A 26,149-nucleotide genomic window follows, 5' to 3' on the forward strand; every position below is an offset into this window, starting at 1 on the left:
TCTGCTTTGTGCGGTCGGAAAGGAAATTAATTGATTCGTGTTTGATAGTGACTCTGTTCTGATAGTTCACGAGTTTCCAGGCACAGTGGTTTAAATCCCGAAAAACGTGATCGTCAGCTTCGTCGGTATGAAATGCTGCATACATCAAGGGGTATCATTTGAGAAAAATTTATTTTTGATTATTTCACCTAAAAGTGAGACAGACATTTTGTTTTTTTTTCAAAATTTGTTGAAGCAAAATAGCGTCTTTCGGAAAGTTGTCAGAAATAATGTACAGAAAAACTTTCTCAAAGACACTAGGGGTCTATCTATTGAAACGAACGAAATATGACTCAATTTTACACAGTTAAAATTTCTGAAAATTACACGCTATGGAAATATTTGAAATATTTTTGTGTTCAATATCCTCTAATTTTACATCCAACTTTTGCTTGTACGCAATATTGAATACAAGCTCCATAGTAATGACGACCTGTAATTTTAAAAAGTGATGGAAAAATGAGTCGAATCGAACGGATCCTTTTTGTTACATCATATATGCTGTAACATTTTTATACTGTGTAGATAATAGATCATTTAACCCTATAAAAACTGGTATACAAAGAAAAACTTTGTATGGTCTAATTTTTGAGGTTAACAATGTTCTAGAAACTTATTCAGCACAATCAAATACAGCATTAAGATATTGCAATTTAGCTGAACATATTATCCATTTAAAACACGATTTCATACCGAAAAAGCTGACGATCACGTTTTTCGGGATTTTAACCACTGTGGTGTGGCATGGTCTCATCATTGATCCGAGTGAATTCAGATCCAACGATGCCTTCCAGTGATTTTTGTGGAGATGCAGAGGTAAACATGGTGTTCAAACAGTAAAAGCCACTTACTTGTGTTTCTTTCATCTTCCGAACCTACTAGAAGGACGTGGCCGACGCCGTTATCGATAATTTGAATGATCGAAATTGTTTGAACAATCGTAGTCATCTATTTATTTGATTCCTTGGACAATTTCACTGATCCTGGTTTATTACGGATTAGCAACCATACATATGTGTAATCAATCGAAATTAATAGGCGAACTGTATACAGCCTTTTGAAACAAAAATGATGACGGAAATAATTGCTAAATGTCTATTAGTAGCATTCAGGTGTCTTGTTGAAAGTGATGGCAACTTTCTGTTTGAAATTTGGTTTTGTTGTTCATGTTTTATAGAAAAGTAAACATCAAAAGTAGTTTCTGAAGTCAAAAGAAGGGCGCCTGAGGGTACGAAGAAAAGTGGCGCTAACTTATATGCACGTAGGGCAGCATGAAGATAACAGACATAAATAACGTAGGTTTTTTCAAAAGAAGAAACTTTTCTAGAAAAAAAAAAACATTTGGTGCCAGTTGTGCAGAAAAGTATTCGCTACTACGCATGGCAATTATTTTTTCGATGAAGGCTCTGATACCACTCAAACTGAGTTCAGAAAGTTGACCTCGATGCTCAAAGCAGGTAACCATTTCAACATCTATGCACCTATACACGTTAATCTGAAGTTTTGGAGGAAACCTTTGCAAAATGTTTTGATACAGCCCATAGAGATCACCCGAAGTAATTTCAGCAAACATTTTTTTTTTCATTATTTCAGTAAATGTGACGTTTCAGTTGCTGAATCATGGAAGATATTTGTTTCAATAACAAACAAATTTATTTACCGAATGCAAACGCCCGATTTTACTGAATTGGGTGTGAATCTATAAACACACGCTAAAGATATCTTACTGAAACCCCACATTCCCCTTCTTCTCTCATTAAAAAACGCAAAAAAATCTTCTAGCATAGGATGCAATGCTTGTTAATCTCCAAGGTTATTTAATTGAGATGAAGGTGAACATCTATTGTATTTGAGAAACCGATTAACTCCATTGAAAACTGCACACCAAAATAAACTTGTCTCAACATCATGGTTTTAATACCAGAACAATGATATAGAATCCCAAGCTGTGGGTCGCGAAAGATTTAACATGATTCATACTTTCGTTCCTTTTCCGTGTCACAAATCTATACAACAAGTTTACGACGTCAATGGCTTTCTTTTGTTATCCGAAATTTTCGGAAATGCAATTCAAATTCAATTCACATTCAATCGAAATCCGTTCCAAATCCCGTTCAAATCCAATCCAAACACAATCCAAATCCGTACATTTAATCCAATTTTTAGTCTTGCGTATAGTACACCATCAATCTGAACTTCAGCATATTGATGTTGACCTTCCGAGTAAACGCCTTGCATATAACGTTTATCTGAAATTTAGCAAAATCTTATATATTATACCCACATGAGAGACGCGTAAACTAGTACTGCTACCCAATAACTCCAAACTAAACTTATGCATAATAAATTCGAACTTCCGAATAGCTTTGTGAAACCGGGAACCTTAATTATTTAGCAAATTCCAAAATATCTGATCCTACAGGTAATCCCGCCGTGAGTACTAGGTCAGTACATTCCTAGATAATTTTCAGATAATATATTTGGCTTTCTGAACAGTTTTGTAGCATAGAATATTTCTCAATTTCTCTCAGATTTCATTATATAATACATAGCTCAACTGGTAGTCTCATGTACACTACCGCCGCAAAGTGGCTTCATGAAGTCTAAATCTAAAATAAACCAATGCTCGCAGGACTTTGAGATTTTCTAGATCGTAAACCATTTTCCGTTGACACGACTGAAAAACATTTTTCGGCCACTTTACAGACACGCCTTATAATTTTCTAAATCACAAACCATTTTCCGACAGTCTTCTAGGCGTGTCTTGTGATTTTGCAAACAACAAACCATTTTTTTTAGGCTCTACGCGACGCGCCTTGTGATTTTACAAACTACAAACCATTTTCCAACGGTCTTCGAGACGCGCCTTGTGGTTTCGTAAACCGCAAACCATTTTCCGACGGTCATCGAGACGGGCCTTGTGATTTTGCAAACCACAAACCGTTTTCCGACGGTCTTGGAGACGCGCCTTGTGATTTTGCAAACCATAAACCATTTTCCGAAGGTCTTCGGGACGCGCCTTGTGATTTTGTAAGCCGCAAACCATTTTCCGACGGTCTTCGAGACGGGCCTTGTGATTTTGCAAACCACAAACCATTTTCCGACGGTCTTAGAGACGCGCCTTGTGATTTAGCAAACTATTAACCATTTTCCGAAGGTCTTCGTGACGCGCCTTGTGATTTCGCAAACCACAAACCATTTTCCGACGGTCTTCGAGGCGTTGATTTTGCAAAACACAAACCATTTACCGACGGTCTTCGAGACGCGGCTTGTGATATTGCAAACCACAAACCATTTTCCGACAGTCTCCGAGACGCGCCTTGTGGTTTTGCAAACCACAAACCATTTTCCGACGGTCTTCGAGACGCGCCTTGTGATTATGCAAACCACAAACCATTTTCGACGGTCTTCGAGACGCGCCATGTGCTTCTCAAACTAAAATATATCATTCTTCACAATTTAACCACATGAATTCAATTCACCTCTTGGAATCAGCGACAGGATCCGAAAAATAGAATGTCAGGATCGCCAAAATGTGTAGCCCCAAATGGTCGGAATGAAATACTGTGATAGTGACTCTCCGTTGATGCGTGCATACGCCACGGTGATCTGACTGAAAGAGGCAGAGTCATGGCTTGCACACGCTAAAGGTATCCCTAAAGGTATTCCCTGATTTTTCCGAAAGTCTCACATGATCGTGGAACAACACTCGACGGCAGTTCTTCGCTATTGAAAATTAGTCCAATCGGTCATTGCTTTCCAGATTTACTATCAAAACATTGTTTTCTTTTCCATAGAGAAAAATCAAAATCAATTTTTTTTTCAGAAATTTATCCAATGATGCAAAGCCCATCACCGCTAGATGAATTATTTTGGGTTTTGATTAATGTGTTGTGTCCATTAATGTGTCCATTAATGATTTGAGTGAATAAATTCTGAATTCTTTATTCCGAATCGAAAAATAGTTCAATATGGCAGAATTTGTGCAACTAGCTCTAGAAGTTGAAACTGTAGAATGGACAGCATCATTTCTCAGCAGTATAAAATTAGACAATAAATATCATTCGATATCGCTTGCGGAATGGTTTATTCCACCTATTGTCGCTTTACTATAGTCTGGCGGATGCGAAATCAAACGATACGCCTTGTTTTCAAAAGCTACACTGCCATCACGGCTAATTGTTCAAACCGTTCTATCAAAGGTGATTTTGTCTTTGGTTCGATGACTTTTTTGTTGAGCATAAAGCAACGCTGCAAAAGCACGGGTAGCCACATTTATGGCATTTATTACACACATCAATCATAAATGCTTGCTTCACTTAATTTATTTTAAACCCGATTTAATTCTAATGCCTTCAACATTTTCATTTGATATGCGACATGATATTTGATAAGATCCTACACCCGACAGTTTAATTGCACCCCGTCATTGTATCCAACAGACTATAGTGAAGCAACTATAATTCCACCGGGAGCTAACCGTCCATCCGATTCGATAGGTGTCAATAAATGTGCCAACTGAACAACAACCACACTACTTTGGTAAAACTGGTCCCCTCATATACCTGGCTTCCGTTTGAGCAAAATATCAAATGCACCGAGCGCCCCGTAAGTCGACGAGCACTGCGTGTCCCGGTAGTCGATTTCGATTTTCAGATTGTGCAGAACTCCGCCCGGGCCGGTGACCAACTTGGTGGCCATTTCGATGACGGGTCGCACTGTGGCCAGAGTTCGAGAATCTCTGCTTCTGGCGTGCTCGGGCAGAAGGATTGCGAATTTAATGTGCGGTCCATGGTGGTCTGTGGCTGCGGACCGAACAACAGTCTTCTTGTGATATGGTGATAATCGGGTGCCAGATCTTGAACTTTCGGAAGCGCTTCCGTTGAAGGTTGTTAGCTGCTCAACGGTGGCATGCGGTTCGACTGACCATGGTGAAATGAAGTAAGGATAGGACGGGAATGAGGGTGCTTCGCTGGAGTCGTTGTCATTTATTGCGTACTGGTAGGCAGTCTTTTCGTTGGATGAGTCTGAAGGTGGAGGATTGCTGTGGAGGTCGTTTATCGCTTTGGGATTATTATGCTCGATGACATTGGTGCTGCTGCTGCTACTGCTGATGTTATTGAAGATTGAAGGATGGTTGTACTTGTAATGGTTTCTGTTCGCATTGTTGCTGTTTCCATTGCTTTTCGAGGTACGATATTCGCTTTGAACTGAGCAGATCAACGAGCTTAGCAATGATATCACTGATAGCACCGACGCACGTTTTGGCTTGAGCATGATTTGATTTTTAATTCGGACTTAATGCACTACACTTTTCGTAATTTGTATTCACACTTTTTATTTCTACGGTTAGCACTCGCATGATCGGCTTATATTTGTACCACTTATATCACATATGGAACTGGTTCTAATATTTTACTTATTCACAACTTTATCAGCCTCAAATATGAGTAACGAATCGTATTACTTTCTTCTATTTTCATCATTATCTGGATCAGTCTCACTCGCACGTGTGAACAGGCTGCAAAAACTGTTTGGCAATTTGGCAGCTTAGTAACCGTCCCACCCCGGATAGCAGCGTTAGCTCGATGCAGAAACCGGCTGTGCCGGGTGTTACTGAAGCATGGACGATCACAAACCGGTGCTGGTTTATAATCCTGCGAGAAACGGTTGCCGTTTTTATCAAATGACCGCATTATGATAATCGGACGACTCTAGCCACCACTTTGGTTTTTCGTTGGAGGTTGTCCAACAACGTTTTTGGCCGTCGTCGTGCACTGCCCGGCTTGCGTGCTGAATTTATGGCAGTTTCTCCTTCCTCCAAAGCGAAGATATTTTGAGTGCACAGGAAAACAAATAGACACATTTCTTGCTGCGAATCGATAGTTAGCTGTGCGTGTTTATCGGGAGCTGGAAGTAGATAACGCATAAATTTGTAAACGCTTGGAAAAGTCTGGTCGCGGCAAACATCAACGGGAGTCGGATCGACTGCTAGTTCGTCAGTTGTTATAGGCTCGGTCGCTAATTTACTAATAAGAAATTATGGATTTAATCTCACAGATTTTGTATAAATATGTTGGTTTAAATAATCCTTACATAGTGATGCAACACTATAAACCGGTAAAAACTGTTCTCCGTACCGGATTTGACTGGATGGACAGGGTAAGCGAAGTTATGTCCAACCATCGAAGTGAATTATTTGAATGTTTACTAATTCGAGATCTTTCTATTCAACGGAAGGAATACTCATGGAGCTCTTTCATCTACGATCATTCACTCTTGTTTTCGAGTTACAAGTCAAATTGAACCACACTCGAATCAATCTACAATCTATTTCTCTATGGCTTCTCTAACAGAAATTTACATTGAATAATCCGAACGAAACCCATTTGGCTGAATGCCACTAGGCTGAAAGTTGTTTGGCCGAATATACCATTTGGTCGAACAAACCATTAGGCCGAAAGTCATTTCGCCGAATGGGTCGTTTGGCCGAAAGGGACATTAGGCCGAATAGGTCATTTGCCCGAAAGAGTCATTTGGCCGAAAGGGTCGTTTGACCGCAAGGGTCGTTAGGCCGAAAGAGTCATAAGGCCGAAAGGGTCATTTGGCCGAAAGGGTCCGTGCCGGACGGTCCTGTGTGGACCATATTGTCACGCTCCGCATTATTCTGGAGCAGATCAACGAATTCCAAGAGTCCCTTTACTTGGTATTCATTGACTACGAAAAAGCTTTCGACCGTCTCAATCACGAGAATATGTGGGGCGCCCTGAGACGCAAGAGGGTTCCTGAGAAAATCATCGGCCTCATCGAAGCACAGTACGAGGCCTTTTCGTGTAGAGTACTGCACTATGGGGTCCTGTCCGACCCTATCCGGGTCGTAGCTGGTGTGAGGCAAGGATGTATTCTATCACCGTTACTGTTCCTCATCGTAATCGATGAGATTCTGGTAGATGCGATTGACCGTGAACCAAACCGCGGGCTGTTATGGCAGCCTATAACCATGGAGCACCTAAACGACTTCGAATTGGCGGATGACGTTGCACTCTTCGCGCAACGGCGCTCTGATATGCAGAGTAAGCTCAACGACCTTGCCGAGCGCTACTCATCGGCAGGTTTAGTCATCAACGTCAGCAAAACCAAATCGTTGGATGTAAACACGGTGACTCCTTCCAGTTTCACAGTAGCCGGGCAACCAGTGGAGAATGTTGAAAGCTTCCAATATCTTGGTGGCTAAATGGCGTCAGACGGCGGTACCAAGATCGACATTGGCGCACGGATCAAGAAAGCAAGGGCTGCCTTTGCGAGTTTAAGAAACATCTGGAAAAACAGGCAGATAAGTGAACGCACCAAAATACGAATTTCCAACTCTAACGTGAAATCTGTGCTGTTATACGCTAGCGAAACATGGTGTGTGGAGAACACTCAACGGCTGCAGGTGTTCATTAACAGATGCCTGCGGTATATAATTCGGGCCTGGTGGCCTCACAACTGGATCTCAATCAACGAGCTATATCGTCATTGTCACCAGAGGCCGATAGCAACAGAAATTCGGGATTGGAAGTGGGGCTGGGTCGGCCACACTCTACGTAGGGGCGGAAACGAAATCTGTAAACAAGCATTAGACTGGAACCCAGCGGGACATCGCAGCAGAGGCAGACCCAGAGGCTCATGGCGGCGAAGCCTCAATAAAGAAATAAAAGAAGTCGACCGAAATCTAACCTGGCAACAGGTTAAAGCGATAGTCGGGCAACGCTCAGGATGGAGATCTTTTAAGTCGGCCCTTTGCACCACCGGAGGTGTACAGGATCCATAAGTAAAGTAAGTAAGGTCATTGGGCCGAAAGGGTCAGAATAGGGTAGGCATTGTTATACGACAGTAGTCGATCGAAGAGAAAACGGAAGTTCCACAGGGATCGATCCACGAATCGGTTCTATTGAATAAAATGTATGATGGAGTATCACGATTAAATCTCCCGGCCGGTGTAAAAATAGAATACTTCACGGATGATGTCATGTTAGAGGTTAGAGGTGACAATCTCGACGAAGCTGAACTAAAAGCTTCATACGCAATCAGCACAGTATAAGAATGTCTCAACTCAAGAATGTTGATCTTAGCACATCACAAGACTGAGGTTGTTGTAGTACATAAACACCATGGGTTGCTGCAAGCGAGGGAGGATACATGTAGGGACGTGCACATTTAACTCCGTGAGGTCATTAAAGTATCTAGAGACGAGTTACGTCGATTATGCATGCCAAAGAGCTTCATCGGCGATAAAATCCTTATCATGAATGATGTCCAACGGATCGGTGGTAAAGTCAGGCGGAAAGGCCTATAGCGGGTGTAGCATTGTCTGGCCGGTTACAATGTTAAGAAATTAATTAGGGTACCCAGACTGATGCTTCTGTGGGTTGCAAGCGCATACCGCACCATATTGTATGATGCGACGTGCGTCATTACTGGGATGATGCTGATAGAAATACTCATGGATGTAGACGTAGAGTGCTTCAACGATGATGACTCCGGAAACCGCAGTCATAGGTCGTTGTGTCATAGGCCAGATGTGTCGAGTTGGGTTAATAGAAAGCATGGTCAGATAAACTTCCACCTTTCACAGCAGATGTTTGAACATGGCTGTATTAAAAAGTTCTTGCATAAGTTCAGATTAGCAGAATCTGCGGAGTGCCCAAAATACATAGGCGTAGTATAATCGGCGGAACATATGATGTTTGCATGCCCGCGATATGATGTTGAGCGAAAAGACATGCTGCTTGTCAGCGGCATGGATAGGCCCCGGCAACCTTACTGATATGATATACCGGTATGATCATATTTGGAGCGCGGTGAACACGGCAGCTCAACAGATTATTTCGAAGCTGCAGTGGTGGTGGCAAAAAAACCAACGACTGTGGTGCTGTGAATACCTTGCTCACCTCGGCAGCGAACACGTGGAGGGTGGACTGCGGGGACCATTGTATGTAAACATAGAGGTCATTGCGGTTCATGGGCAGTGGTTGACGGTGACGAAGTTACCACCTTGAAGTCTATTTTATGTGTTAAGAATGCCTTGCACGTTAGCATAAGTGTGAGCGTCCTCGATAGTTCCACCCTGATATTTTGCTTAATTGCAGGCAGGGGGATACGGACTAGCGAAAGGCTATTCGTTTCAGTGGTTAACACCCATATCCACACTATCTAAATTAACCTACTCAGGTGTCTGTTTGCAGATTTCCGCTTTCTCTTGCTCAAGAAAAAAAGATCTCCCCAATTTGAGGGATCAGCAGATCATCTCCCGGGTCCAAACCTGGCACACCAAGATCTTCCACAACTTTGGGGAGGCTCTTCCGAAAACCCTATGAAGTCTGCGATGCTCCTTACACGGTAGAACACTACCTCTGCCAGTGTCTCAAATACCTAACACCCTGGGAGGCGTATAAAGCCAGACAATAAAGCCAGTACCGCCGCCCTCATCAGCTTTCTGAAAGATGGGGGCCTATGATTCGACGCTATTTTCGCACAATTTTCTTTTGGGCTTCTTAGTAATATTCTGGATGTAAGTCCCACTATCCGAGGCGCACGGAAACTTCTAGGCATTATCCAATGTTGTAAATCCCATAAGTCCCTTTCCGCTTCTTCAACACTACATTATTTCAACAGCTAGGGGGTCCTCACCCCCATAATTTATCATCAACGACATTATTCCACCACTGCGTATTTTCTGACCATGCTCAAACAGTTGAACAAGTTCCCCATGTTGTTGTCAGAATATAAAAAAGCCTATCGTTGAACAGCAGTTTTCTGAGTAGCATTTAGTTTAGAAGTTATCGAAGTATCGTTGCGCCAAACCGCTCTGAATTGGGTCCTAAAGCCCTATCTCGTTTATGGTTACAAACGATAGTGCATCGGTTAATAATACCTAATCCGATCTTAAATGAATTATGTCAATAGTCAAAGTCAGTAAAAATAATATAGGGTTGGTGTACCAATCGCCGGCATACATAAGAACAACTCTCGCTTAACTTTTCAAAAGGACCAAAGTAACATTTTTTTTCATGAATTAATTTGAATAGCGCAATCAACAGAACATTATGAAAGCTATTGATTGCAGTATTAAAATTAATTCATCAAAAATGTTACTTAGGTCCTTTTGAAAAGTTAAGCGAGAACTGTTTTTTTTAAATAAGTCAAAGGCATGCTGGTCGACTTTATATATATCAAACGAAAGGTTTTACTTCCTGCTCCTTAGAACAGCTGTGAAAACCACAATAAAATTTGTTATAATCCTCAAAATTGATTAATGGACCAGTTGTGGCACTATTCTTAATTTTGGTTCCTTATTTGGCAGATCCCATTGTTTTCTTATGGGATTGGCCAAATTGGGACCACTAGTGCGACAACTTGTGCAAAGGATGTCAAAAATTAAACAAAATCAATTTTTACAATTATGCTTAGCTTGTTTTGGAGGAGATCAAAGGTGTTATCGTATCATATGAATATGCTTTATCGATCTGAACTTGTTTTGTGGTGATTTGATTGACCATTTCGCATATAAAGGTCTTTTTGTGTTTTAGAAATTTTAAGACATGTTTTGGCTGAGCAACTTCTGTTGCTGAAATTTCTAAACAAATGAACCATCAGACCGAAATGTCAGGCCCATATATCAACTGTCAAAGGTTGAGTCAAGTGTCTTGCGGTGTTTTGCTAATGCATTTGAAACCATATTATACCACTTTATTCTGTACGTCAAACAAGGCCGAAAATGTCAAGGAAGCATTTTCATCTATTTTGAAATTTCAAATTAAACAATGCTCCTAAACATTTTAGGACCAAATTGTTTTCGTTGTCCAGTGGAAAGTTGGAATGGAATACTGACGATATTGGAGATTTCACTTCAATCCTCGCTTCAATCAAGAGTAATCATCTCAGGAGAACAACGCAGCAAGCACAACACAAATTCCGGAAGAATTGGCAAGATTTCAGCCGTACGATGAATTCCTTTTTAGTTTGACGGCTCCTTTCGTTTAATATTCCATTCCTGTTTCGACCAGTTTTACCCATGGACCAAAATTTATCCCATTTTGATGTGTTCAGTATTAGGTTTTATTTGTTTTTTTTTTTTTAATTTTGTAACTTACAGAAGGTCCCTGGGTTGGCATTGATGTTAACTCTTTTGGCCTCCTCACCTTATACTGAGTCCTTTTCCGGCATTAGCATCACTATGGCAAGTGATTATCTGACATTCAAAGTCAAAATAAACAATAACACGGCTTAAAAATACGATTTACTAAATGCAGCAGTTCGGAAATAAAAAGGTGAGTAATAAAGCTGGGAAGTGTTTTTCAAAGTAACAGGCGATGGTTTACATAACCGGAAAAGTGCATGCCAGAGGCAGACCAGAGCTCCTGCCAAATCGTTCACACTGCTACGAGTGGAAGATGAATGATCGTTCGCACGTGAAAATGGAGGCATCAGGCTACCTCTACAATGACGATGATACATTTACAGCAGTGCAGAAGGTGTTTACGACATTTAGTCGATAAACAGATGTAAAAGTAACAAGTCTTCAAAAATTTTCGTAGTTTGTAGGGAAATTGTTCTAACGATTATAGCGATAAATTTATTCTAACTTGAGTTTTCCAGCAATAATCCATCAATCAGATAGTTAGGATTTGTATTTTACTTTTGGAAAATTGTTGGCAATTCATGATGACAAAAATCTAAAATAAAGTTAGTTGAAAAGTGTGTATAATTTTCTTTTGTGGCTCTGTTTTTTCTCTACTGAAATTTGGTCTCTAACTTTAATTTTAGTATTTCATCAACTATTTTTAATTTTCCAATACGCTGTTCATGTTTTGTGTGACAAGCACGAACCAGTGCTGGGAAATACTCATAATATCAAAGTTCATGAACAATTCCAATCAATCATGAGTTGAAACGTATCCAACTCAGCACATCATAGCTGAGTTGAATCATCCCTTCGAACCATCGTAGGTTTTCTTTTGTTTTCCTTTCTTAAAAAACAGTGCATTGACGTTCTGGGTGATGATTTAATCTACACTGAACACTACTGAACATACTATGCCTATAAGGTGTTGAGATTACTTCGTACTTAAAAATATCCAGGTTCAGCGAGAATAAAATTTACTGGCTTCGGAAGTAATGACGAACAGAATTTATTGAAATATTTTGGCTTTTATAGTCTGATATATTTATATCAGACTGAAAAAGCTAAAATATTTCTATAAACACCCCAGTCGAACTGTAATCAACAGAATTTATTGTCTATATATTACGAGAAAGCAATACGCCACTGCTAAGTGGATACATTAGCGTTTCTATAACAATATATTTCGTCAATATAAGTCTGAACCTTATCAAATGTAGAACAGTAACTAAAGTTGGTAATTGCTTTACTCTGTAAGCGAGCCACTGATAAATATTCCTCCCACGCGAAAAGCTTTCAAGTGCATCTAGCCCGTAGCAGATGCACCGGTCTGAACGTTGCATTGAATGCAATTAGACAGCTTGCTATGGCACAAAATCACAACAAAGCTAAAACATTACCACCACATACAAAATATTCACCGGTACCTGAGCAAAGATTGCCACCTTTCGTACGTGTTGAACTCGTAGCCGTTGCATTCGTTCAACAATCATCGCAAACACCTCTCCGCGGGTGGTAAACCTTTCCGACAACACTTGGTACCTATTGTCATCAAGCTCGTGCAAATCCAATAGGAGCTTGACAGTTTCCCGCACGTACCAATATTAGCTATTTACTATTAAAGGTCGACCCGAACAGTAGTGGATGAACACAACACAAGCACAGCACTCTAATGCAGAATGCTATTCTAATCTTATCGTAACCTAATCTGCATATGACATTTGACAAAACTAAAGTGACAACTCGTCACAGACGAGACGGCGAATCTGATTGTTTTTGGTAGTTTAGTGCTTGCAGTAGGAAATAATATTAAAGTGGTGATTGACCGGTTTGGCGAGTTATTTTTATTGGCAGTTGGCTGAAGGATACATGTTTGTACCTAGGAAACATTTTATCATTCACTGAAACAATTTGTAAAGATGGTATTTGTTATTTGTACGGTGTCAAATTCAATTATTTCGATCCTGTCACAGCTGTTTCGCCACTCACGTGCTGCTTTATATCCCACGGAATAGTCGAATTTTCGGGACACAGCTAATAAATAATGTAATTTTACGATGCACAATGTTTTTTTATGCAAATAAATTGGAGAATGAAATAAAACGTAAAATTAAACGAACTTGTTGTAATTTTAAATCGATATAAATTTAAATTTACAAAAATATAGCAGATTTAATTGAGATTGAAATTATTTAAATTTTAATTAAAATAATTAAATTTCTCCAAGGTTTGAACTATATAAAAATAGTTTTTGTTTTACATTGGTTACTGTTTTACAGTAACATTGAGAAATATTTACAGCGTTCTACATAGAATGAACTGCTAGGCATGTGTTGTAAACCTATGTGTTAACAAATGTACGCAACAAATTTTTACACCATATGTTAATGTGGTAAAACTTATTTTTACGATAGATTATAGAAACACCAAAATGCATTTCCATATGGGTACCTTCCACTACTCGAGAAGTCTGACGAGTACCCGTTAATGAATTTCTTACACGCGTTTATGCAAATGATTGTTTTCTATTTTCGCATCACGACCATCAAAGGGCCGGGCGGCTGGTGGTGTGCCCTCCTTGTGTCACCTCCATAGTCTACGGTGTGCAAATCACTGCTCAATTATTCGCACTGTCGTAAACTAATGGGCCGTAGTGACAGGCCACCACACCAGTGGGGCCCATTCCAGAATGGGATGACTTCGCAGCTGAGCAGAAGTTGAATGAGCAAATGCAATCATTATTGCCTTTATAATCCTGCCACGTTCTCTTGTGTTGGTTTATAGTGGTCAATCTTGTAAGTAAATCGCCCTCATTCGATATGAGGAGGGAAGGGCAGCTGATGATGGCAGTCGGCTGTTACGCTCCAATCAATGAAAGACTATCATCAATGGAGGTATATTAATGAGCGGTTGGGATTTTTTTTCTTTTAAATTATATCAATAAACACAGATTTCATATGAATGCAGAGAGTTTGAATTATTAATTGTTTATAATTTTTTCTCGATTATTGATTTGTAACAAATGAAAAAAACTAAATCATATTAACAGTTGTTAATTCTGGTTTGTCGTCCTGGCCGGGATGTACAATCGCATTCATGATTGCCACGCTTAGACGCTCGCTTATTCCATCGGCATGAGCGCTTCATATGCTTCTCCAAAGCCGAGCATCGTTACCACGTTTAGACTCTATGTGTGTTGTTCGTCTAGAATATTCTTGCTGGTGGCGATGATTACGTTCTAGATGGTCGACAATCGACTTGTCTCGATCCGTCGTCCAACATTCCCCACCCTGCCAACGAATCTGGTCAATCAGATATTTTAAATTAAAAACTCCGTTTTAGTTTTTGGCAAACGCAGATGTTGTTGTAGTTGACATTTTTTGAAGTTTGTATGGTAGGTATGGGAATTTCTATATATCCATGGGCGCATTCATTTTGTCGTTATTATTTCATAAGTACAAAAGTTCTTGATCAAGATTCCTGTTGGAAATGCAGAAATGAGCTTTTTCCGAAATAGCATGTATTCTAAATTTAATGCATCATATGCAAATACCATAAATTACCTCTTTTGGGAATGGATATTATTCAATATATCAGCAACTGGAAGACCTTTTCTGAATTCATATTGCAGTATCATGCGTCTCCATCCGTACGTATCGAAGAAGAAAGCCAAAGGGACAATCCTTAATTGTTTCTGATTTGAGGGAAGTGAGAGACCAATATCAAAATCAAACCCTTGATGAAGAGTACTGTCATTTCGCACCATGATGATACATATCTTCTTCTCATTATAAATGTGAATTTATACGAAACTAGCAGATCGGATCCTGCGTTGCTCGGAAACGACACTTATTTTTGTTTTGTTCTGAAATGAAAATTTTACAAAGCGACTCACTATAGAACGATTTATGTAAGTTCGTTTTGAATTTCTTTAATACCCATCGACGCACTAATTTTCGTGATTTTTAAACTATCCCAGAGACAAGATTTGTCTTTCTCTGTCTATAAACAGTGTGGAGCGCAAAACGAACTGAACGATTTTAAAATCTGGCAATTCGACCAATCCGTCCGTGAGTTAAATTGTGACAAAGGAAACGTCAACTCATTATAGGAGAAGGGACCCCATTCCACAGTCAATAAAATTGTGTTTTTAGCGCGTTTATTTAATAGTAATAGATCAAAAGTGAGATGGAAAATTTATTTTTTCCACTTTACACATGGAAGGTATACGTCTCCGCGAGAGTTGTAGAAAAAGTTCTCTTGAAAAACTTTGTTGAAGACACCAAGTTCGTAATTTCATTACTTTTGGAGATTTATTGATTTTTATGTTTAAAGTTTTGAACATACATAAGCATACAAGCATATGGAGACGCATGGTACATTGGTTCATCAACTCGTTGTGATGGGTGATTGATTTCTACCTCATAGTAAGAAATGGTTTTTAATCAAATATTCCTTACATCCGCTTACAACTCTACACTTTAGGTATGCATTTAAAGTTCATTACTTGTATGTACTTTCTTATGCATGTGAGATTGACTACCACAATTTGCCCGTTGTCAAGTAGCAAATAAATCAAATATGACCAAGGATTGTAATTGTTGCTCAAAAACGCAAAAATCAAGCGACAAAAGAGAATAGCGATAACTCTTTGTCCTCATCTGCAGAGGATAAAGACATTGTTACGTTCCATTTTATTTGCAACAAACATGGAGAGGTACTTGTTTTGAACTTTTCAAACTGCGATAACTTGTAGGGGAAGGGGGGGCAATATGCCCTAGCTAAGCAAACACTGCTCTATTGTCTTATTTGTAACGCTATTCATGGGTATTTTTACATTATGCATCAGTTGAACAAGATAGCTAGTTGATGCCATTCAAAAATTGTCAAAAATCTCAATCATATTGATAATATTCACATTTCAAAAAAGTGGTGATATTCTGTTGCCGGAAAACTCATGAGGCAAAACGCCTTTTAGCTGGCAGCTCCTAGGGAACAAAGTACCACGCGTCGGCGAATCAGCATTCTAGTATGGATAGTTCGTGGAGACGCAAGTACTTTGTAGGTTATTGCCACTAGGGCGTTTTGCCTCGCCAAAATGTTAGATGTTTCTTCAAAATGTGAAAATTTTCGATTTTTCCGACCTTCCCATGCACTATTTTGAAACTTTCTTCGCCTATCTTACATAAATTTAGATCTATTTTTTTTTATCTATTGCATTTATTTGACAGGCTCAGGCGTGTATAACACTTAACGGAGCCGAGACTCTTTATGATATTTAAAAACTATATCATTATTATTAACAGTTAGTAAAGGGAAAGGGACATTGACCAAGATACTCGTGGTGACTCAAGGTTAGATTGCGTAATTTCAGGATGGACAGGGTTGGAATTTTGGTTTTGGGTTTTTTCAGCTGCTCATCCGGGTATTTGACGTCAAAAACGTTGTAGCGTAGCGTCGTGCTCCAGTTGTGGTTCGTCAGGGAGCATCTTCCGGATGGCCAGAGCTTCATGGTACACGGAACAATAAGACATAAATTTAGATCTAGTTTTGTTACGGACATCTTAATGACGGTAATTATGAGGGAAACCACAAAAGGCGTTTTGCATCGGGGGGGCGTTTTGGGGCCTCTTCCCCTATGTTTCAGAAGTAAAACACAAATCATGTCAACAGATGGTTAAGTTTATGTCTAACTGATACTTATTTAACCAAAAACATAATCGGAAACCGACTACTTCTCAAAATGCGCGGCAGGCTATCATTGTCCTATTTTATTGCAGTTTGGGACAAACGCTTATTGCGAGTTGAGTTTGTCCCAACATTTACAAGAGAGGACAATGTTGTTGTCATTTGCAATGTTGTTATGAATGTGAATATGACTGAATATGAACTAACATGAATATGACTAACAAATTCAATAAAACTGTTATAATTTTTTTTATTTTTAAAGTTTTTAAAGGCTCCCCCAAACTCACGCGATGTGACCATCGCGACGCGATTCTATCGCTTGGCGACTGCGATTCTGTCGCTTTTGGTATGGTAGCGTAGACGGCAGCGACTCAACGATAGAATCGCGGCGACTAGTTGTCGCCGTCGCGGTGATGAAATCGCTTAGGTCTAGGGTGTCTTAAGTCACAGTAGCCACCACCAAACGACGTATTTAAATATTGATAAAAAAAAACATTTTTAAGGGGTTGTCTGCATGAAACGAAAAAAAAAAATGACCGGGTTATTTTTAATTCTCCAAATGAGACAGACCCTCAGTGTGCAAGCTTCAGTGACTCATATGTTCAAATGATCAATAACGGCGTCGGCCGCGTCCTTGTAGTCAGTTAGGAAGATGGAAGGAATATTAGTAGGTGTTTTTGCTATTTGACTGTGTTTACCTCTGCGTCTCCACAAAAACCACAGGAAGGATTATCAGTTAGTAGGTAGGCATCGTTGGATCTGCTTGGTCTTTCGTGTCTGCTATTCAACATCGCTTTGGAAGGGGTAATACGAAGAGCAAGGATTAACACGAGTGGTACAATTTTCAATAAGTCCGTCCAGCTATTCGGCTTCGCCGACGACATAGATATTATGGCACGTAACTTTGAGAAGATGTAGGAAGCCTACATCAGACTGAAGAGGGAAGCCAAGCGGATCGGACTTGTCACCAACACGTCGAAGACGAAGTACATGATAGGAAGAGGTTCAAGAGAAGACAATATGAGCCACCCACCGCGAGTTGGCATCGGTGGTGACGAAATCGAGGTGGTAGAAGAATTTGTGTACTTGGGCTCACTGGTGACTGCCGAAAATGATACCAGCAGAGAAATTCGGAGACGTATAGTGGCTGGAAATCGTACATACTTTGGACTCCGCAAGACGCTCCAATCGAATAGAGTTCGCCGCCGTACCAAACTGACAATCTACAAAACGCTCATTAGACCCGTAGTCCTCTACGGACACGAGACCTGGACGATGCTCGTGGAGGACCAACGCGCACTTGGAGTTTTCGAAAGGAAAGTGCTGCGTACCATCTATGGTGGGGTGCAGATGGCGGACGGTACGTGGAGGAGGCGAATGAACCACGAATTGCATCAGCTGTTGGGAGAACCATCCATCGTTCACACCGCGAAAATCGGACGACTGCGGTGGGCCGGGCACGTAGCCAGAATGTCGGACAATAACCCGGTGAAAATGGTTCTTGACAACGAAACGACGGGTACAAGAAGGCGAGGTGCGCAGCGGGCAAGGTGGATCGATCAGGTGGAAGATGACTTGCGGATGCGGACCCTCCGTAGACTGCGTGGTTGGCGACGTGTAGCCATGGACCGAGCCAAATGGAGAAGACTCTTATATACCGCACAGGCCACTTCGGCCTTAGTCTGAATAAATAAATAATAATCGTTGGATCTGCCATTTTTTACACAATGATTTTAGATTTGAAAGGATGCTTTCGACTGTTGTGCTCAATTTTGTTTGACTATTATCGGCTCTTTCAGTCTTATAAAGCAGCTAAAACGTTATTGCGTATATTTTCCGACGTTTCGGTGTATATTTCTAAATCCCCGTAGAAGGTAAATTCCGACGTTTCGGTGTATATTTCTAAATCCCCGAAGAAGGTGAAATATACACCGAAACGTCGGAAAATAGACGCAATAACGTTTTGGCCGCTTTATAAGACTGAAAGAGTCGATAATAGTCAAGCAACAATGGTTTTAACTAACTACACAGATAAAAATATGTTGTGATTTTAAATGTATTTTCATGCACATATTTAGAGCATGCAAATAAACGCAATATTCAATCGATCTTACTGTTCTTTTAAATCGAAATAAATTTAAACTGTGCTTGCTTGTAAAATTCAGTCAAATTTAATTGAAAATCAAATGTTAATTCGTGTGTTGTGATTTGCTGCAATTTTACACGTCGTTGAATTTTCAAAACTATTTGCTGTGTATGTTTCGGGGTCCTCCTTAGCCGTGCGGTAAGACGCGCGGCTACAAAGCAAGACCATGTTGAGGGTGACCGGGTTCGATTCCCGGTGCCGGTCCAGACAATTTTCGGATTGGAAATTGTCTTGACTTCCCTGGGCATAAAAGTATCATCATGCTAAGCCTCATGATATACGAATGCAAAAATGGTAACCTGGCTTAGAAACCTCGCACTTCGCAGTTAATAACTGTGGAAGTGCTTATTGAACACTAGGCGGCGAGGCGGCTGTGTCCTAGTGTAGGGATGTAATGCTAATAAGAAGAAGAAGAATTTGTCGGCCGCACAAAGCAGAACTCACTAATTACCTGCACACAGAGCAGGAACACGATCCAACGCGTATCAATTGATTTACTTCTCGATCGCACAAAGCACAACGATACCAGATCGTTCGAAGTGTCTATGAACCGGGCATGAACACTCCTCACCATTTATGTCCGGTGGCATATGCAAACCATTGATGATCGCGTTTTGGACGACCGAAACGACGCGCACACGATCCTGCAAACAGCACTCTGTACTTACTTGCCCGATGACTACTGCAATTTATGTAAGATCGCACTTGTCTCGACCGGAGCAGGGCGCAATACAAGCGCATGATCCTCCGATTATTAAATAGATATTTTGTCTCTTATGTTCGCGACGAGTAACACACGCACTATAGACCAATACACGGTGGGCCAGGCTGGTAAATTAGGAGGAAAAAAATATTTTCAACTTGAAGATGTTAAATATCAAGTGTCTTCAGCAAAGTTAAAGCTTATTATTTCAGCTTTGTTTTGAGGTTTATTGCAATAGGGTGGTCCCACTACATTTTGAGATAAAGTATTTAACTTATATATTTCTAATTTTAGCAATGTACGATGTTCTAGAAAGTTGTTCCTTATTTAATTTTGAGGTACTTTGCTGTAGAAATCATTATTGTACGTCGTTTGTATAATTTGTTATGATAATCTATATACATAAAAATGATTTTCTGTCTGTCTGAACCTTATAGACTCGGAAACTACTGAACCGATCGGCATGAAAATTTGTATGCAGAAGTTTTTGGGACCGGGGAAGGTTCTTAAGATGATTCGAGACCCCTCCCCCCTTGGAAAGGGGGGCTCCCATACAAATGAAACACTAATTTCTTCATAACTCGAGAACCAATCAGAGAATAAATCAATTTTAGGCGAAACGAAGTTCGTCGGGTCTGCTAGTTTCAAATAACAATGTTAGCGTGACCCTAAAAAATCAATATTTTTAGTTTTAATTTTTATCGAAGTGACATCTTCTACAAAGTTTTAGAGCCTAAAAAATTCACGTTGTGGTTACACAACCGAGTGAATACATGGGTGTATTGCAGAGATATAACTGTTTTTCTTGAAAAAATCCGCTTACAAAAATACCATTATTTTTGAATGGGGAGAAAAGGGGGATCTCTGGGTCAGACAAAGAAATTTCGGGAAATTCGAGTTTTTTTTTCATAATTTTAAAAAATGACTTTTTGTGCGAGGAAATCGATATCATCAGTTCTAGAATCTCGGCATGATCTGCCTAGGATCCGACGTATAACACGCGTCAATACCGAAGCTCCATCACTGCTAGAGATTCAAACAGCCATCCAAAGCATGAAATCGAATAAAGCCCCAGGGGTCGACCGCATATCAGCCGAGATGCTCAAAGCTGACCCCATGACATCCGCTCAACTACTGCATCGTTTATTTCATAATATCTGGGACTGGATGCAAGGTATCTTAGTAAAGGTGCCCAAAAAGGGTGACCTGACTGTATGCGATAACTGGCGAGGCATTATGTTGCTGTGTACCGTTCTCAAAGTTCTGTGCAAAATTATCCTAGCCCGGATTCAGGAGAAGATCGATGCGACTCTCCGGCGGCAGCAAGCCGGATTCCGTGCCGGAAGATCCTGTTTGGACCATATTGTCACGCTCCGCATCATTCTGGAGCAGTTCAACGAATTCCAAGAGTCCCTTTACTTGGTATTCATTGACTACGAAAAAGATTTCGACCGTCTCAATCACGAGAATATGTGGGGCGCCCTGAGACGCAAGGGAGTTCCTGAGAAAACCATCGGCCTCATCGAAGCACACTACGAGGCCTTTTCGTGTAGAGTGCTGCACAATGGGGTCCTGTCCGACCCTATCCGGGTCGTAGCTGGTGTGAGGCAAGGATGTATCCTATCACCGTTACTGTTCCTCATCGTAATCGATGAGATTCTGGTAGATGCGATTGACCGTGAACCAAACCGCGGGCTGTTAAGGCAGCCTATAACCATGGAGCACCTAAACGACTTCGAATTGGCTGATGACGTTGCACTCCTCGCGCAACGGCGCTCTGATATGCAGAGTAAGCTCAACGACCTTGCCGAGCGCTCCTCTTCGGCAGGTTTAGTCATCAACGTCAACAAAACCAAATCGTTGGATGTAAACACGGCGACTCCTTCCAGTTTCACAGTAGCCGGACAACCAGTGGAGAATGTTGAAAGCTTCCAATATCTTGGTAGCCAAATGGCGTCAGACGGCGGTACCAAGATCGACATTGGCGCACGGATCAAGAAAGCAAGGGCTGCCTTTGCGAGTTTAGGAAATATCTGGAAAAACAGGCAGATAAGTGAACGCACCAAAATACGAATTTCCAACTCTAACGTGAAATCTGTGCTGTTATACGCTAGCGAAACATGGTGTGTATCAGTGGAGAACACTCAACGGCTGCAGGTGTTCATTAACAGATGCCTGCGGTATATAATTCGGGCCTGGTGGCCTCACAACTGGATCTCAAACAATGAGCTCCATCGTCGTTGTCACCAGAGGCCGATAGCAACAGAAATTCGGGATCGGAAGTGGGGCTGGGTCGGCCACACTCTACGTAGGGGCGGAAACGAAATCTGTAAACAAGCATTAGACTGGAACCCAGCTGGACATCGCAGCAGAGGCAGACCCAGAGGCTCATGGCGGCGAAGCCTCAATAAAGAAATAAAAGAAGTCGACCGAAATCTAACCTGGCAACAGGTTAAAGCGATAGCCGGGCAACGCTCAGGATAGAGATCTTTCAAGTCGACCCTTTGCACCACCGGAGGTGTACAGGATCTGTAAGTAAGTTCTAGAAGTGTTGTAGAACCGAAAATTCCGCCCACGCTCAAAATGATTTACTCAATTTTGTGTTCCATTCACACAAAATGGGCCTCTTTTGGAACAACACCTAGATGAACGAGAGTTACACAGTTACAAAAATTTTTCGTGTGATGTTATTCAACCTCGGATATCAATTTGTTCCAACAGCATTACATTCCTCATAAAACCAGTAATCTGTACATACGTTTACATGACAAAAAGTACCGTTAATACGACCTGACGAGACGTTTATGTGACTGTGTAACTGTCGTTCATCTAGGTGTTGTTCCAAAAGAGGCCCGTTTTGTGTGAATGGAACACAAAATTGTGTTAATCATTTCAAGCGTGTATCCTGGCTCAAATATTTGGATAATTTTTAGCATATGAAAAAATGTTAATTAGAATTAAACCTTATTAAAATTTTATAATTTTCGGGGTACTGGCGTTTGGGGGTAGTGACATTCGAGGCAATAACATTCGTGGCAGCGACATTCGGGGTAGTGTCATAGAACCTGCTTAACCTGTTTTATAATCATGATTTTTATATTTTAGTAAATCATAATAACTGCATAGCAATCGAAACAGCTTAAGAAAATAATTCTAATAAAATTTTAGGACTTGGCTGCTAGATTTTTCATATCAAAATTCAGATTTAAGCGAAATAAGTTAAGTATAGTTGTTGAAGAAATATGCACATTTAAGAGCCTCAAGAAACGAGAAAAAAAAACTGTGAAGCTACAATCAAATAGTGAAATGGAATGGTTTTTAACTAATTTGTTTTATGGTTAGAGAAGACATTCCACTAAGCAAGGTCTAAACATGCTTTTCAACAATTTCAGTAATTAAAACACGAGTTTTCAATAATTGCTCTGTTGTTCATCTAATAAAATCTGATTCAATAGATTAATAATGTCTACATTTTAGACAAGTCATCAGGAAATTTATTATCTGACAACAAATGGCATACTTTTTATCCATTTTCATTCAGACTGCATTTCAAACAAACATTTTGTTTGATTGTATATTAATTTCATCCCGGGTAGGAAGTTTTCGGGTTGGAACTTCTTTCAAATTCCCGGCTATAAAAGTATCATCGTATTTATAATATACGTATGCAACAAATGATACTTTGGCTTAGAACCCTTGCAGTTATTAACTGTGGAAATGCTGAATGAACACTAAGCTGCGAGGCGGCAATGTCCCAGTGGGGGATGTAATGCCAATAAGAAGATTAAGAATATCGGAATAAGAGGCGCGATTCTATATTTAAACGTTTAATTTATTTAGGTAATTGAAATATGAAATTGAACGTGCTGAAATGTTTGCACGCCGCTTACATCAAACTCTATTTACCCATATTTACATGTCTACAGAGATGGCAAAATTAGAAACGGGAAGAACGATCACACCGACCGACCGACCACCAGCCGGTGTGAAATTTCATCCGTTCCTCGTGCACTTGACATACGTGATGTGGGAACAAACCACTGGGCCCCTGCCGGATGAGGAGAGGAAAATCGACGACAGTGGGTTTACGTTGGACATCGCTCGTCAACACCACCCGGCACCTCAAGCTCTATAGGTTTGCTGGCAAACCGAGATAATCTTCGGCTCTGTGGGTATGAGTGTGCGCGGAAATATAGTGGGAGGACATGCTCGTGATTATGATTAATGACCGGTATTAGTTAGTGATTTTTCTGCGCTAGAATCAAGTTCGCAAATGAAACCCGATGGAGCGCAGTTTCTTCGGTGGAAGTATGAACCGGTTCACCAAAGTCAAGGTCGCGGAAATGTCTTCGAGGATCCTTATTGTTTTGCGAAGCCATTAAATTTCAGAATTTTCCCGAGAAGAAGAAAATGCTCTTATTATATCTGATTATTTTATTGATAAAAACAGAGTTGATAACTCTAATAGATATGGTATATGTAACCGTGTGGTGTAAAGTAGTAAAAAAATCGAATGACAAATGTTATCGTATGATTTATCAAATTTATCCGACACTAATTTTCAAAATTTTCATCAATCATTCAAATGAATTCATGGTGTGTTGAGACAGCTGGATGCTTTTAGGCAAATGAAATTTCCAAGGCCATTTGGTGGCATAGTAACAGCAGAAGTATTATAACTTATCGCAGAAATCCATAACATGTCCTGTTATCAAGGCATTTGCCCCTGCTCGGGTTTCGTTTTTAATAGTCGATTAAAGCAGATGATGCCGCAGATTTCCAGCCTGTTTGTCTATTTTAGGTTCGTGCGAAAACAGCATGCTTGGTTACCGCACAGCTTTCATCTTGCTCACCAAGTTTCGAATGCGGACCATCTTATAAAAATAACTGCAACATAAAATTCGTAGATTTATATTTTATTACAAGTGGATCGTAAATCTAATATTTATCTGTCTGATCTGATGCTTATACCTGCCGTGTAATGTGCTTCTTCTTTATTCTCTTCATTTCAAATTTGGATCAACAGTAACTGTGCATTAAGATTCAGGTGTTAAATGCTGAAGCAACACAGGTGTTTCTTGTTTGCTTACGTAATATGAATGTGTATTGTTAGTAATTTGAAACTAAATTGAAATTGAGGCCATGAGAATTGATACACTTTCCAATAGAATATTGATATGCCGAAAGTTAATCGATGTCCGCCAAAAGCAATATTGTTAATCGAGCACGGTTACTCAAGTACTCCACAACTATTGAACTGTCACTTTCAAGTTTAATTTGGGAATTGAAACCAAAAAAACCCAGATTATTCCATCTAGCGCTGGTGGTGCCTTTCTCGCATTTAGTTAAGACACCAACCTTATATGGGGTTCATATCGTCCGATGTACCATTTTTTCATAACTTTTAAACGCAATGACACACACATACACACACACATACACACATACATACACACGGACAGACAGACATATGCTCAGCTCGTCGAGCTGAGTCGATTGGTATATAATACTATGGGTCTCAGAGGCTTCTGTAAAAAGTTCGTTTTCGGAGTGAAATGATAGCCTTTCGGTACAACTTAGTTGTACGAGAAAGGCAAAAAGATTATTTCCATATTGGAGTCCTTTCTTAAAAGCCATTATTATTATTGTACATCTGTGTAGGGTGACTATACCGGGCATGGCTACTAATTGGGCAAATTTTCAGATAACTTTTAAAATAAACAAATTTGTTTATGATAGATATTAATATAACCATGCAAGAAACGGTAGCCCTATTGCAGCTAACCCTAATAAACACCGTACAAAATACACATAAAATCCAAAACTAATCAAACTCCAATCCTAATCCATTCCTAATCCATTCCAAATCCAATCCTAATCCTATTCTAATCCTATTCTAATCCCATCCAAATCCAATCCAAATCCAATAAAAATCCAATCAAAATCCAATCCAAATCCAATTCAAATCCAATCCAAATCCAATCCAAATCCTATCAAAATCCAATCCAAATCCAATCAAAATCCAATCCAAATCCAATCCAAATCCAATCCAAATGCAATCCAAATCCAATCCAAATCCAATCCAAATCCAATCCAAATCCAATCCAAACCAAACCAACCAAACCAATCCAAACCAACCAAACCAACCAATCCAAACCAATCCAAACCAATCCAAACCAATCCAAACCAATCCAAACCAACCAAACCAATCCAAACCAATCCAAACCAATCCAAACCAACCAAACCAATCCAAACCAACCAAACCAATCCAAACCAATCCAACCAACCAAACCAATCCAAACCAATCCAAACCAACCAAACCATCCAAACCAACCAAACCAATCCAAACCAATCCAAACCAATCCAAACCAACCAAACCAACCAAACCAACCAAACCAACCAAACCAAT

The 26,149-nt window shown here is 40.2% G+C and overlaps 1 protein-coding gene across 1 annotated transcript in view; it reads right to left on the minus strand.

Moving 5' to 3' along the window:
• LOC134225100 (atrial natriuretic peptide receptor 1) overlaps positions 1-26,149 on the minus strand; it is a 187,217-nt gene that overhangs the window by 101,098 nt on the left and 59,970 nt on the right. The window contains 1 exon segment of the mRNA XM_062704883.1: positions 4,605-5,949. Coding sequence (XP_062560867.1) covers positions 4,605-5,316 — 712 coding nt within the window. The 5' untranslated portion in view covers positions 5,317-5,949.

The sequence above is a fragment of the Armigeres subalbatus genome, chromosome 3 (assembly GCF_024139115.2).
Source record: "Armigeres subalbatus isolate Guangzhou_Male chromosome 3, GZ_Asu_2, whole genome shotgun sequence".
Classification (NCBI taxonomy): Eukaryota; Metazoa; Arthropoda; class Insecta; order Diptera; family Culicidae; genus Armigeres; species Armigeres subalbatus.